Here is a 12,079-nt window from a genome sequence, read left to right as displayed (position 1 = left end):
TGAATGAGGCGAATTTAGACTGAGACGAACAGAAAGAAAAACAAAAAAATAAAGGGCCAAGCTTAGTCTAAAACCAGTCAGTTGTCTTTGGCATCGCGGCGCGCCTCAATCCGTCTCCGACCAACTCAGCCCGTTCCCGGAGGAAGAGTAGCAGGGGTAGCTTTGATACGCTCGCACAGGGCTGCTCGGAACCTTTGCCCGTCCGTGGATCACCGCACCAGGAACCGATCTGCCCACCAAAAGCCGCCCGATCGCTGTCTCACTGCCTCGCTGGATTGCTGTCTCTCTTTTTCTTCTCTGTCTATCTCTTCTCTTTCATCCCCTCTTTTCATCCATCTCTTTCACCTCGCGTCGCATTGGACATGGCGCCGACGAACTCGCTCCGGCTAGACCGGTCCACGGCCACGGACATCCTCTCACTAGTCCACATTCGCTCCGTGCTCCAGCGGCTCGAAGACACGATTCTTTTCCAGCTCATCGAACGGGCCCAGTATGCGCACAATGCGAAAATGTACGCCCCGGGCGCATTCGCCGAGCTCAAGACGCGCGAGCAGTGGGACAAGTCATGGGTAGAGTGGTTCCTCAAAGAGACGGAGAGTGCGCATGCAAAGTGCCGCCGATGGCAGGCGCCCGACGAGTACCCCTTTACCGACGAGGCCCTCCTTCCGGCGCCGATCCTGCCCCCAATCGAGTATCCCGAGATTCTCTACGAGCGAGCCGTCGTCAATGTCAACCCGACCATCTACAGCCACTACCGGGACGAGCTTGTGCCAGCGCTAACGAGGGCCCATGGCGAGGTGAGAAGCCGTCCTCTTACGCTCAGCTTTCTCGAGCCAATCCTTCTTTGACCGTGCTTGTTTGCTCACGTTTTTTACTTTGTACAACAAAAGGGTTCCGACGATGGACAGTATGGCAGCGCAGCCACGCGTGATTGCGACACTCTCTCTGCCCTGTCAAGACGAGTCCACTTTGGTACGTGACTTGTAGAGACCCTCCTCTTACAGGCGCTTCTGCTTGGTGAGAAGCGACTCCGGACTGAGAGAATGTGCTTCTCTATGCAGGCATGTTTGTCTCGGAGAGCAAGTTCCGTTCGGACCCAGCCGCCTTCGTCGGGCCCATCCAACAGCGCGACAGGGCCGCACTCGAGGGTCTCATCACGAAGCCCGAAGTCGAGGCAGCTCTCCTGGTCCGATTGGCATCCAAGGCAAAGGTCTACGGCCAGGACCTCAACAACTTGACTCCTTCAGCCGACGGCGGCACGCCCAAGATTGACACCCAGGTCGTCGTGGGGCTCTACAAGGAGTTTGTCATTCCGTTGACAAAGGTCGTCGAAGTCGACTACCTCTTGAAGCGGTGGGTACAAGGTCCCTTGTGCTCCTCTCTTCTTGCCCGACATTTGCAGACTGACCAGCGACCGTCTCTACCTCCCTTCCTCACTGGTGACAGGCTCGACGGCCTCTCTTCACAAGAGATCGAGGAGCTCCAAAAATCAAAACAGTAGATCGCGTTGCTATTCATGACAATTCTCTTTGCACCTTCTGCGCCTCGTCGTCCTTCTGCTTGTACTGCTTGGCCAGGCCTTCCATGACCGATCTGAGCTGTTGAGGTCCTCTTTTCACGTCAGCATTCTTGCCTCCCTGTGAAGCGGTGCTCGTGAATCGAGTCGAGGCAGACGCATGTAGAGCTCCACTCACCCCATCTACATTCTGCTCTAGCGCCGGCAAGACATCCTTGACGCTCCTCTGAACAAGCACTCCGCCAATCATGCGAAAGCAGACTCGGTCTGGCTCGGCCTTCTGCACCTCCCGCAACGTATCAATGACAGCCCTGTCCAGAGAAGAAGAATAAAAGGGTTGGCCCCACGAATATCATTCAGCTCTTCGTTCTCTCGCTGCCGTCTCAAAGAAAAGTGGTGTCCCTGATGAGAGAATGTACGTACCGGTGCTCCTCTGCATCACTCTCGAGCTCGCCAATCTTTGTTGCAATGCTCTGCATCTCGCCCTTGAGCTGCTGCAGCTTCTGCCCCGCCTCTGTTTGTGCATGGGTGTTAATACTCAGCGCTGGGTGGCCCCACCCCGGCCATGGACAGTGGTATTACGGGGGCGGGTGTCTGAGGACTCACGCTGCTCTGACATGCGCGGCTGGCCCCGCGTGGCTGTTGTCGCGGACATGGCTCTAAAAGAAAGGAGAGAAAGGGGGAGGGGACCGTTCACGGCCGTGACTGTTGCTCGTTCAGGAAGAAGGTCGACATCGCTGCGACTCCGATTTCCTTGAATTTCACGTGTGGCAGCGATGCACCTCCACTCTAATTTTGGAGAGCCTGTCAGACGACTCATCAAAGAGTTCCCCAGCTAAGAGGATGGAAGAATAGAGGGCGATGACTGACGAGGCTGCGCGGACGTTGAGGCGGAGCGGACGGAAGAGGGCAGAAACCGAGGCGTCTGCTGCTAGAGCTGATGGAGCGAACAAGCAGACGAAGAGAGAGGGTGGCAGCAACGGCGTTGTCAAGGGAGAGCGCGACAGCGGAGATGACAAAGGAACACTCGAGAAAGGCAGTACAGCAAGAAAGCCGTCCGTCACAGTCAAGAGCAAGGCGCGCATCACGGCCAAGAGAGAGGAAAGTACAGCTGCAGTCAAATTAGAAGAAGATGATGATGATGGATGCGTCATTGTCGGTTTTCAATCCGGACCTTCATCTGCGCGAGGCAGCAGCGCCCAGTGGACAACCCCACCATCCGAGGGCAGCAAGCATGGCAAATACGAGTTGCTCATGGCCAAAGAGGAGGATGAAAATATCACAAAGAGGCAAAAGGGCAAGGCAAAAGGGAGAGGTATCGACGAGGATGACGAGAGACGCGCGTCCTTTCGACCTGGTGAGTGGACAGACGAGAGACGAAGAGCAGACGCGCGCTGACATTGGGGTCGACAGCTCCCTCAAAGGCAGTACGTGACCGCATCCATCGCGTGCAAATGCAGCGCATGTTCCTGGTACATCGAAGTGGAATGATTGAAGAGGAACAGGACGGAGATAGCAAGGGCAAGAAGAGGATGGCGAGCGATGCTTTGGACCCCGAGGAGACCTTCAAGGTGGCCGGCTCAACCGGCAACGTGTACACTGTCACCATAGGAAGAAAACCGTCGTGTGACTGCCCCGACTCTTCCGTGGTCTGCAAACATATTGTGAGATGCCACGAATGCTGAAAGTGCTCCCAATATGCTAACATTGCCACAGCTTTTCGTCTTTCTTAAGGTCTTGGGCGTAGAATCGTCAAGTCACGTCTACTATCAGGCTGCACTAACGAGAAGGGAGCTTCGTGGGGTCTTTACCACGGCCAAAGCAGATCCCACTGTGTCCGAGTGGGTCTCCTTAGTCCTCTTTTGTCAGGGGGGAATGGCCGCTGATATCTTAGCAGCCCCGCCCTTTCCCAAGCATATCTCACCTCAATCGGGAAGAGCTCTGCGGTAGCGGCGTCGGCAAAGGAAGCCAAGATGCCGGACGAGGGAGACACCTGTCCCGTCTGTTACGAGGACTTCAAACCGTCTCAAAGGGAGGATCTCGTCTTCTGCGAAACGTCTTGCGGCAAACCCCTCCATCGAGCGTGCTCCGAGCAGTGGTCGTTGTGCCGACGACAGGCAAATTTGCCCTTGTCGTGTGTATGGTGCCGCGCCGAGATACCCTCAACATTCTCCGGTGAAGATGGGGGAAGATATTTGAATCTTGCTGGCCCTGCTCGGCTCCCAACTGAGAGGGACTGGAGTATCTACAGCCCCTTCGGTGAGTCAGCGCATCTAGCCGTGGCAGTCCTTCAAGTCTACACCATCTGACAAATTGCGCAAAAGCTCAACGGGCTATATATCGTCGAGGTTTCTTCTGATGGATGGATGGATGGGCAGCGGAGGTCTCCTGCAAGATCCTGGCCCGCCCGCGTGCGCACCTGACGGCGGACCCGCAAGACGGGCGACCCTTCTCTTAGATAAGTCGCCGCTGAGCGCTACCACCGCATGTATTGCACTAGCTTCGACGAGCTTCCACTTGATCTTTTCCCTACCACTCTCAATCTCCCTTAACCTCTTCAAAGGTGTGCAGATGGATCCCATCGTTGCGATCGACGTCGTCAAGCCCGAGTTTCCATCCGAGCAAGCGGCCAATGATGTACCCGAGGGCCACGAGAGCTGCAACGACAGCGATGACGAAGTAGTTTTCACATTCATGAAGGAGAGCAGAGCATTCAAAGCAAAGACAAAGTTGACGACAACTGAAGAACAGGGGAAGAAGCGAAGGGAGACAAAAAAGAAGACAACAAGGAGTGGTCGCACTGTCCGAGCAGTTAATCGTTTCTGCCCGGACAACCTGCGCAGACGAGCAAATGTCGACAAGGAGAGATGCAGTACCGATAGTACATCCTCTGCTGCATTCAGCGTCACTTCTTCGCAAACCCCACACGAAGCAACCAGGCTGAATGCTGAGCATGAAGCAACTCGCGAAGAACGAGTAAGCGGTGATCACGATAACGACGAGGACATCGTCGTGCGGGTGCGTGGAGTGCACCGCAGTTTCAAGAGGGCGAGTAGCCAAGAAATAACGAAGACCATTCATGTCCTAAGGAGAGGGCATGAAGAGCTGCTTAAGCAGGCAAAAGTCGTTGAGCTCAGTGCTCAACGCCTCGAGGCTATGCTTGCTACATCGCAGGATGAGTAGAAAGCGACGGAAAAGGAGTAATAGAAGAATACAAAGTCAAGCAGGAGAGGCATCGGCAACGAAAATCGTCTTCGAGATAGCCAGGTGCCTTTAAAGCGAAGCCATCTTGCCGACGACGAGCTGCCTTCCAAGAGAGGTGATAGCGATACTGCATCGTTGAGGACGCCCGCGTCACTAAAGCCAGGCCGTGCACCCGAGAGCGGCACAGTACAGGCGAGAATAAGCCTACCGCCCCAGCACCTACCCTCTCTATTCCTCTGTTGACTATATTGAGCATCAAATCATACTATTTGGCTCTTAAAGCTCGTCCTCTGGAGCAAGTGACTTATGACATGACAAGACATCTGTACCGCGATTAATTACACCTTCTTGGTCTTCTCCTCCGGTCGATCTACGACACTAATGCCCAGCAGACGACCCCTCGGCTTCTTCTCCTTGTCCGAGTCCGGCGCAGGCATTTTTGATTCCAGCTTGTCGGCCAGCATCAGGCCCGCAATCGACAATGCTTTGGGCGCTTCAGCCGCCGTGTCCTGAACTCAATTCCTCTGAATGAGAATGCAACTCACCCGCGAAGCCAACCCCAAAGGCGATCCGCACCCTGGGCTTGAGATTCAGCCAGCTCTGCCACACGGTCCGGTCCTTGATGTTTTCGGGCATCTGCTTCTCGGCATGTCGGCCAGCACCGCTATGAGCTTGTGGTCTCGGTCTGCCTTTTTGCAACAGCACGCTCCGCGTCCGGATGTCGACGTCTTCTCCTGCTCTCGGTGCTTGCTCGGTCCCTCGTCCCGGCGTTGGCCCTGCAGGCGGTCCGGTTGAAGCCATACGAACGAGCACTTCCCGGCTTCTCAGGAACCTCGCTGCCCCTCGTACCCCACTTGCTGTCCCCGTTATCCCCGTCATCATCGCTTCCAGCCCTGCGTGCACCCGTCCCCCATTCTGAGCAGCTTAAAATTGCACGCACGGAATTCGGAAAACAGATCAATGTCATGACAAGCTCCGTGACAGAACAGAAGCCACGCGGCGTCTTGCATAAAGCCTTTCAGAAAAAAAAAAAAGATTTGCGAAGCACGCAATCGCTGACGTGCTGTTGCGCGATGGCTGCAAATCGAAGACTTGTTTACGGTGGGGGAGGGAAGGGCACGGCGCAGGGTTGAGAGGTTAGGGGTGGAGAAATCAGATAGGTTGTCTGCAGCGACGAGCCGAACAGGAACGAACGTGGGCATGCAGTAGGTATAAGAGGTTGAAGAAAGTCAAGCCCGCCAGGGGTTTCTCTCTACGATCAACAACGACCTCCCCTGAGCCCATCATGCCTTCCTCAAACCTCGACATCCCCGCTTGGGTCCCTCCTCAGGAGACCAAGGAACAGAACATTGACTGGGCGCCCCTGCCTACGCTCGACCTGTCCAAGGTCACCGGCGAGAACTTCACGGAGGTCGACCAGGCGACAGTTGACGAAGTTGGCGAGGCCTTCAATACGTCCGGATTCATCTATGCCGAGAACCACGGTCTGAGCTACGAGGACCTGCTGAGGCAATTTGCCATCGGCCAGTACGCTTTCAACAATGTCAGCGACGAGGACAAGTCCACGTACAAGGCCAAGATCCTCGAGTCAGGAAGCTTCGTTGGCTACAAGGAAAAGGGCCACTGGAAGATTGACGGCGTGAAGGACCGCATCGAGGTGAGTGAACTCAGCTCAAGCTTCGTCCTATACAAGTGAATTGGAAGACTGAGGCACTTCCTCTCTCTTCTCTTAAGCAATTTAACCTCGGCTCCCAGTCCTTTTCGCCGGAGGCTCGACGCCGCCTGTTCCCACCATCGCTTCAAGCGCTTCTTCCTGAAATCGAAGAGTTCGCAAAGTTCAACCACCGCAACATTCTTCGCAAGATCCTTACCGTTCTTTCTCGCGTGCTCAAGCTTCCTGCTGACACGCTCTGGAAGCTTTCTGAGGACCCGGAGGTCAATGGCTTGGACCTCCTCCGGTACGCTATGTACCACACGCCCCCCAAGGACGATGACCAGGCTCTCGGAGGTGTCCGCCTCCAGGGTCACACCGACTTTAACAGTGTCTCGATCCTTTGGTCGCAACCGATCACGTCACTCGAGGTGCTGATGCCCGATGACGAGTGGCGATTGGTCAAGCACAGGTCGAATGCACTGGTGATCAACCTCGGAGATGCGATGCACTTCCTTTCGGGCGGCTACTTCAAGGCCACCATCCACCGTGTGGTTGCTCCTCCCCAGGACCAGGCTGACTACACCCGCCTCGGCATTTTCTACTTTGCCCTCTTCAACAAGGATGTCAGCCTCGAGCCGCTCCTCCAGTCAGAGGTGGTCAGGGAGGCATACAAGGGCAAGGACTTCTGGAAGGCTGCCAGGGAAAAGGGTCTCCCCATTCCCACTGCCGGACAATGGGAGGAGGAGCGTGTCAAGCGATTCGGCCAGCAACAGGCGGAAAAGACGCAAGATGGCCATGAGAAGTGAGTTTGAGCACCAAGCCTGACACCTCCTTACATGCAAGGTGTAGCACACGCTGACCACCCTCTTGCTGTCCTCGCAGGGAGAACATCGCTGGTTTCGACGTGACCCTCTACAACACAACAGAGAAGAACAAGAGCAAGCACGCTGCTCAGCTGGCCGCAGCCGCTGGCAAGCCCGTCGAGGCTGCTTAAATTGGCGCACTCGATGTTTTCGCCTAAATGCTTCGCGGAGGATCGTGGACGTCACAAATTACCCCGGCTCTTCCCCCCCTCCTCCACTTCCTCCCGCCTTCCTTTGCCTCATCTGGCTTTGTTCTCAACAACAAAAGTAACAGAACCTCAACGTTTCTGCGACCTTGTAATTTTATACATACTGTGACCCCTGCGAGAAGGAGAATTGGGAAAGCCATTCTTGACGATCACGAAGATGCGCTTTTGCCTCAGAGTCCGATCTCTTCGTTTGTTCGACTGTTTCAAGCCATCTTAATCAAGACATTTCAGTCGCTGCAATAGCTTACAGCTTAGAACAAGAGTGAAGGATTCAAGAGGGCCATTTATGCAGGAGCACATAAGCTCTTTCGAGTACAACTTCACAGGCAGCTTCTGACAAAACCATTTTTCACACTAGAACAACAGACATGGCCCCTCACTCATAGGCTTGCGAAGCGTTTTGATTCAAACTGAGGACGGAGGGTGACTTCAAGCAAGTGACATCTACATGGCCGTGGCGGCAGCCTTGGGGGCCGACGAGGAGGGCGCGCCACCGGCAGGGAGCGTAGGCAGGTTGTAGGGGTTCGCTGCAGGGATTCGCGTCAGAAAGGTTTGGTCCCACTCCACACATGTAAAGAGAGGCTCAGGACTCACAACGGCTGATGGGAACGTAGCACTTGCCCGAGATGCACTGGGCGGCAAAGTCAGGATACTGGTAGGCGAAGCAGTCTCCAGCGTCGAAGCATCTGCAGGGGCATGCCTCGTGTCAGCTTTTACGGGAAGGTTGGCCTAAATACTGTTACTGACCCAGAGCCCGTGTCATTGAATCCCGGAGGGATCGTAGGGGAGGGGGCGGCTGCCAGACGCTTCTCGACGGCGGCGGGCATGGCCGAGACCATGGCCGCAAAGACGACGGTAGCAAGGGTGAAGCGAAGAGAGACCATTTTCGAAAGGAGAGAAGGGGAAGAGTTGACGAAGAAAGCTTCGATCAGAAGAGAGGGGGCGCATGCTTCCCCTTTTATGGCTTTTCGCCGCTAACTTCCCTACATCTTCCCTGCGGCTGCAGATCTCGTGAATGGTGGGACGGTTCACACAAGTGGAAACGGAAGGGTGTCCTTTCGGCGTCGTTAGCGCCTTCCTATTCACAGAAGCCATTGATTGCTTCTTCGATTGATCTTCGCGGGGCTCCACAAAGGCTAAAATTTAGCCTTGCTAGATCAATACCGCTGCGTGAAACACACGTCTTGGCCCTCGACAGAGACCCAATCACAACAATTTGTTTCTCTCCCTCGTTGCCTTCCGATGCATCTAGAGATTCATTATACCGCATTGGGACGGGTCAAAGTAGCTCCGTCTCGGTACCAGCCGGGGTGCGCTTGACTAGGCGCCATGACTCAGCAAAACGCAACAATCTACTTGCTTCCTTAGTTACTGTGGGAGCTGCAGAGGCGTTTTGCCTCAATTTTGCCGACGAGGTGCATCAGAGTGAGGCGTGGTCCACCCCCTTTCATACGCCTTAGCAAGCACTTTGCAGACGCCGCTTCGTGTGACTTTCAGCAAAGTCAAGTTGCAGAGACTAGTCACGAATCGACTCTCCGGGCTACCACATCTAGATGCTCGCTAGTACATCTCTGGTAGACTGTGGACAGGCTTTTCACACGACGTGTGGGTTCTTTGGTACAGTACAATCTTCTTCTGCCATTGTCCTGGCTCCTCTCTAGTCAGGTCATTGTACGTTCCCAGAAAAGAAACCCTTACTTTCCACGGTCTACTGTTATTCAACGGAGACGCCCTTAGTTGAACAACCTCGGCAGTGTTTCGCCAAAGCTGCCTTACAGTCACACGCTGAGGTCTGGCTCATCATCGATTTCTCCCGCGCTCCTGTAGGCTTGAGCGACCACACCCAAGCTTGAGCGAACCTTTTCGTTGGAAAGATTGTAGCCTAGATAAATCTCACTGGAAAGGGACGAAAGAGGAGAAGCTGGCCAGCTCTTCAGAGGGGAAAGAGACAAAACGATCAACTGGGTTTCTGGGCCGAAAGAAAGTCGCGCTGTAAGCCCGTGAGGCGCCATCTAGCAGTTGTTAGGGCCAGCTTTGCCGCTGACGAAGCGGTACGAGGGCTGGGAAGCGACACCATCGTTGAGTTTGATGACCCTGCCCTTGGTCCCGACCTCGTTGGGTGGAAAAATCTGTTTGTTTGACTGGCACGGGCAGCCGCCCCTGGGCGAAACGATCAGCGAGTATGTTTTGGAGGCGAACGGATCTTGAAAGCCAGGTCTGGGGTGGAACCTGACATACTTGGCGCTGCCGGGGCTGACGCTAAAACAGCCGGGGTTCGAGACCTGGAAGTCGATTGAGCAGTCCTTGGTTCCTGCCGCGTCGGAACAGAAGGTGGCCCAGACATTAATTGCACTGACGGCTTTTGCACCAGCGAGGAAGGCGATGAGAGCAGCTGCGGTGAACTTCATTGCTTTGCTTGTCACTGTAAGGATGCAGCGTGAGGATGGTAATGGCGCTCGAGCCTTGCTCGACTTACCTAGGGGTTGGGAGGAGGGATGGGGGAAGTACTGACAAACAAAGATTTTATGAGATAACTATCGGACGGGTCATTACCCCTGCCTTATATAACTTTGCGGGGTCACCGAGAGGAGCTTGAGAGTTGCATCTTTCTTGCTGTCCTCTACCCCCCTCCGCTCAGTAGTCCTGTAGCTCGAATGTGGAACTCTCTCGACTTCGGGCACACGAAAGCAAGATGCATGCGATATACAAAAGCAGAGGGACGAGAAGACGATTCACCTGGCATCAACGAGTACGAAGTACGATCTTATTTCGATCGGTAACAATGAGCCAAACTCTATAACCATGTCACTCTGTCCTGCATTGTATCTTAAATCAATGGCACTGTACCGTCACTGGTCTGCTGCAAAATCCAACGCTGCCGGGTCAGCATTCTTTAGGAGTATACCTTCATGCCGAACAGTCAAGCAAATGATGCAGCCCTCAATCTTGCTCCCTCGTTCTTGCTCTCTCGTTCTAGAGCACTTGTAGAGACCATCACTTTTTGCCTTGGCTGTCGCTGTGCGACTCGTCTCCACACACGGTATTCCGTAAGCAAGTGGGTCCTGTGCCCACACGCCACGCATGTACTTGAGTTGGTCATCTTTGATGTTTGCATCAGGACCAGGACTGGCGAAGGGCTTGTGCCTCAGCAATAAACGTGAGCACCTTCTTTTCACTCGCCAGAGCAAGTATGTAACTTGCTAGAACGGGACTCAGTAGCGAGCGTCTCGAAACTTGCCCCTCCTCAAGGCTTCTTGTTGTTGCCTTTGGCCATCACCTATGACGTGCAACACTCGGTCTTGCTCATGGTGCAAAGAAAGACTTTACCCAATCACTGCTCTCATGTTGTCCAGTCTGATAAACTCTCCAGCAATGTACTGTACCTTCATCTGCGGCCATAGAGCCGTGAAAGCATCACATCCCGTCCGATCTGCGAAGTCAAGCACAGTATCGCCTAGTCAGAACTGCGGTGGGGGACCACGCGGGAATCCTGGGTGCTGCAGTTCCTTTTTTTTTGGTCCCATTGCTCTTTCGTCGGTCTGAGACGTCTGTGTGCAGATTCTCATATAGACGGGGAACGTCGAGGACGAAGTCGCGAGTAGCCGTCGTTGGGTGCCAAATTGCCCTAAAGTAAATTGAACGATGGTCGAACAGCAACGAGAGCTCTTAATGAGGCAAGCGACAAGACAGAGGAGGGAGTCTTGCGCCTGTACCGATCTCCCATCAATCTCACAGCATCTCACCTTCAGCGACAGGCACACAATCAGCCACGCTGCCGTCGAGGCGTTTTTGGTCATTGTGCACCTCAATATGCTCCTGCTTAATCTGCAAATGCCATCGTCTACCCTTGGCTTACATGACCCGGTCCGCCGGTCTATAGCTCTTTATTCCTCATCAGAAGGTGGGCCTCCTTCTGATTCGTCGTCTTCGTCTGCAGATAGATAGCGAAAGATAGGATCAGCTAATGCCTCTGAAGCAGGTAAATGATCAATCATGCATGCACTCACCGACGACATCAGCCTTGCTCAGCCCGCTGACGGCTTCTGCGTTTCGAAGCAGCCTCCGCGTTGTCTCGTACTCGTCAGTCTCTTGCTCGTTGTTCCTCGGCGCAGGCGGGAGCAGCTCGACTGGCTTGAGTCCTTCTGTGTTTGTCAATCTCGGATCTGAGCCAGCCTCGAGAAGCTGTTCGACTGAGAAGCCCACACCACCATGAGCCTCCATGCCGCATCGTCAGAGAGTAGTAGGGAGAAAGAGGCACTCACCACACCAATCCCTCGATTCGACCTCTTTGATCTGCACGGCTACGTGCAAAGGCCGATCGCCATCCCTAGCCCGATTGCCTTCATCTACGTCGACCTCTTCATCGAGAAGGAGCTGAAGGGCCTCGAGCGATTGCGCACGCAGGCTCGCGAGCACCACTGTGTCACCCGCGCCGTTTCGCGCATCGACGAGCGAAGGGGGCGTACTGCCATCGAGGACACTCTGGAGCAGCTCGGCGTTGTCGCTCTGGATGGCGTGGAAAAGGATCTGCAGAGGCGTAGCACCCTCGTGCGTCTCTTCTGGCTGTTCTGACATATTGCGAGAGAAGAATCGTAGCGCGTTCCTTTGGTCAAAGTGGTTTTGGTCTTGGTCG

The 12,079-nt window shown here is 54.6% G+C and overlaps 9 protein-coding genes across 9 annotated transcripts; 4 read left to right on the top strand and 5 right to left on the bottom strand.

Annotated features, from left to right (window-relative positions):
- Positions 1-362: 362 nt before the first annotated feature.
- FA10DRAFT_231286 (chorismate mutase) lies at positions 363-1,501 on the top strand (the record flags this gene model as incomplete). Its single annotated transcript, XM_025518851.1, has 3 exons — positions 363-797; positions 891-972; positions 1,062-1,501. The coding sequence occupies 3 exons, from the start codon at positions 363-365 to the stop codon at positions 1,499-1,501; spliced, it is 957 nt and encodes a 318-aa protein (XP_025376288.1).
- FA10DRAFT_267692 (Prefoldin) lies at positions 1,358-2,231 on the bottom strand. The gene is made up of 4 exons (XM_025522016.1): positions 2,123-2,231; positions 1,940-2,030; positions 1,695-1,827; positions 1,358-1,598 (listed from the first exon to the last, which is right to left on the bottom strand). The coding sequence occupies exons 1-4, from the start codon at positions 2,169-2,171 to the stop codon at positions 1,515-1,517; spliced, it is 357 nt and encodes a 118-aa protein (XP_025376287.1). The 5' UTR covers positions 2,172-2,231; the 3' UTR covers positions 1,358-1,514.
- Positions 2,232-2,328: 97 nt separating this feature from the next.
- FA10DRAFT_135685 (hypothetical protein) lies at positions 2,329-3,940 on the top strand. Its single transcript, XM_025518006.1, has 4 exons — positions 2,329-2,873; positions 2,941-3,180; positions 3,233-3,357; positions 3,414-3,940. The coding sequence occupies exons 1-4, from the start codon at positions 2,649-2,651 to the stop codon at positions 3,823-3,825; spliced, it is 1,002 nt and encodes a 333-aa protein (XP_025376286.1). The 5' UTR covers positions 2,329-2,648; the 3' UTR covers positions 3,826-3,940.
- FA10DRAFT_135666 (hypothetical protein) lies at positions 3,831-4,878 on the top strand. Its single transcript, XM_025518005.1, has one exon. It carries the CDS (start codon positions 3,875-3,877, stop codon positions 4,697-4,699), a length of 825 nt encoding a protein of 274 aa, XP_025376285.1. The 5' UTR covers positions 3,831-3,874; the 3' UTR covers positions 4,700-4,878.
- Positions 4,879-4,968: 90 nt separating this feature from the next.
- FA10DRAFT_267690 (hypothetical protein) lies at positions 4,969-5,587 on the bottom strand. Its single transcript, XM_025522015.1, has 2 exons — positions 5,266-5,587; positions 4,969-5,204 (listed from the first exon to the last, which is right to left on the bottom strand). The coding sequence occupies exons 1-2, from the start codon at positions 5,519-5,521 to the stop codon at positions 5,059-5,061; spliced, it is 402 nt and encodes a 133-aa protein (XP_025376284.1). The 5' UTR covers positions 5,522-5,587; the 3' UTR covers positions 4,969-5,058.
- Positions 5,588-5,779: 192 nt separating this feature from the next.
- FA10DRAFT_302465 (Clavaminate synthase-like protein) lies at positions 5,780-7,571 on the top strand. The gene is made up of 3 exons (XM_025525120.1): positions 5,780-6,377; positions 6,455-7,176; positions 7,257-7,571. The coding sequence occupies exons 1-3, from the start codon at positions 6,006-6,008 to the stop codon at positions 7,366-7,368; spliced, it is 1,206 nt and encodes a 401-aa protein (XP_025376283.1). The 5' UTR covers positions 5,780-6,005; the 3' UTR covers positions 7,369-7,571.
- A 259-nt stretch (positions 7,572-7,830) lies between these two features.
- On the bottom strand, positions 7,831-8,488 carry FA10DRAFT_280206 (hypothetical protein). The gene is made up of 3 exons (XM_025523598.1): positions 8,194-8,488; positions 8,041-8,132; positions 7,831-7,973 (listed from the first exon to the last, which is right to left on the bottom strand). The coding sequence occupies exons 1-3, from the start codon at positions 8,328-8,330 to the stop codon at positions 7,891-7,893; spliced, it is 312 nt and encodes a 103-aa protein (XP_025376282.1). The 5' UTR covers positions 8,331-8,488; the 3' UTR covers positions 7,831-7,890.
- Positions 8,489-9,458: 970 nt separating this feature from the next.
- FA10DRAFT_260977 (hypothetical protein) lies at positions 9,459-9,854 on the bottom strand (the record flags this gene model as incomplete). The annotated part of the gene is made up of 1 exon (XM_025520056.1): positions 9,459-9,854. The coding sequence occupies one exon, from the start codon at positions 9,852-9,854 to the stop codon at positions 9,459-9,461; it is 396 nt and encodes a 131-aa protein (XP_025376281.1).
- Positions 9,855-10,979: 1,125 nt separating this feature from the next.
- FA10DRAFT_280205 (hypothetical protein) lies at positions 10,980-12,066 on the bottom strand. The gene is made up of 3 exons (XM_025523597.1): positions 11,709-12,066; positions 11,454-11,636; positions 10,980-11,377 (listed from the first exon to the last, which is right to left on the bottom strand). Exons 1-3 carry the CDS (start codon positions 12,019-12,021, stop codon positions 11,331-11,333), a joined length of 543 nt encoding a protein of 180 aa, XP_025376280.1. The 5' UTR covers positions 12,022-12,066; the 3' UTR covers positions 10,980-11,330.
- Positions 12,067-12,079: the final 13 nt, after the last annotated feature.

This window comes from Acaromyces ingoldii (genome assembly GCF_003144295.1).
Source record: "Acaromyces ingoldii strain MCA 4198 unplaced genomic scaffold FA10scaffold_4, whole genome shotgun sequence".
Taxonomy (NCBI): domain Eukaryota; kingdom Fungi; phylum Basidiomycota; class Exobasidiomycetes; order Exobasidiales; family Cryptobasidiaceae; genus Acaromyces; species Acaromyces ingoldii.
The sequence above is the reverse complement of the archived record's forward strand: the minus strand, read 5'-3'. Positions and strand labels throughout refer to the sequence as shown.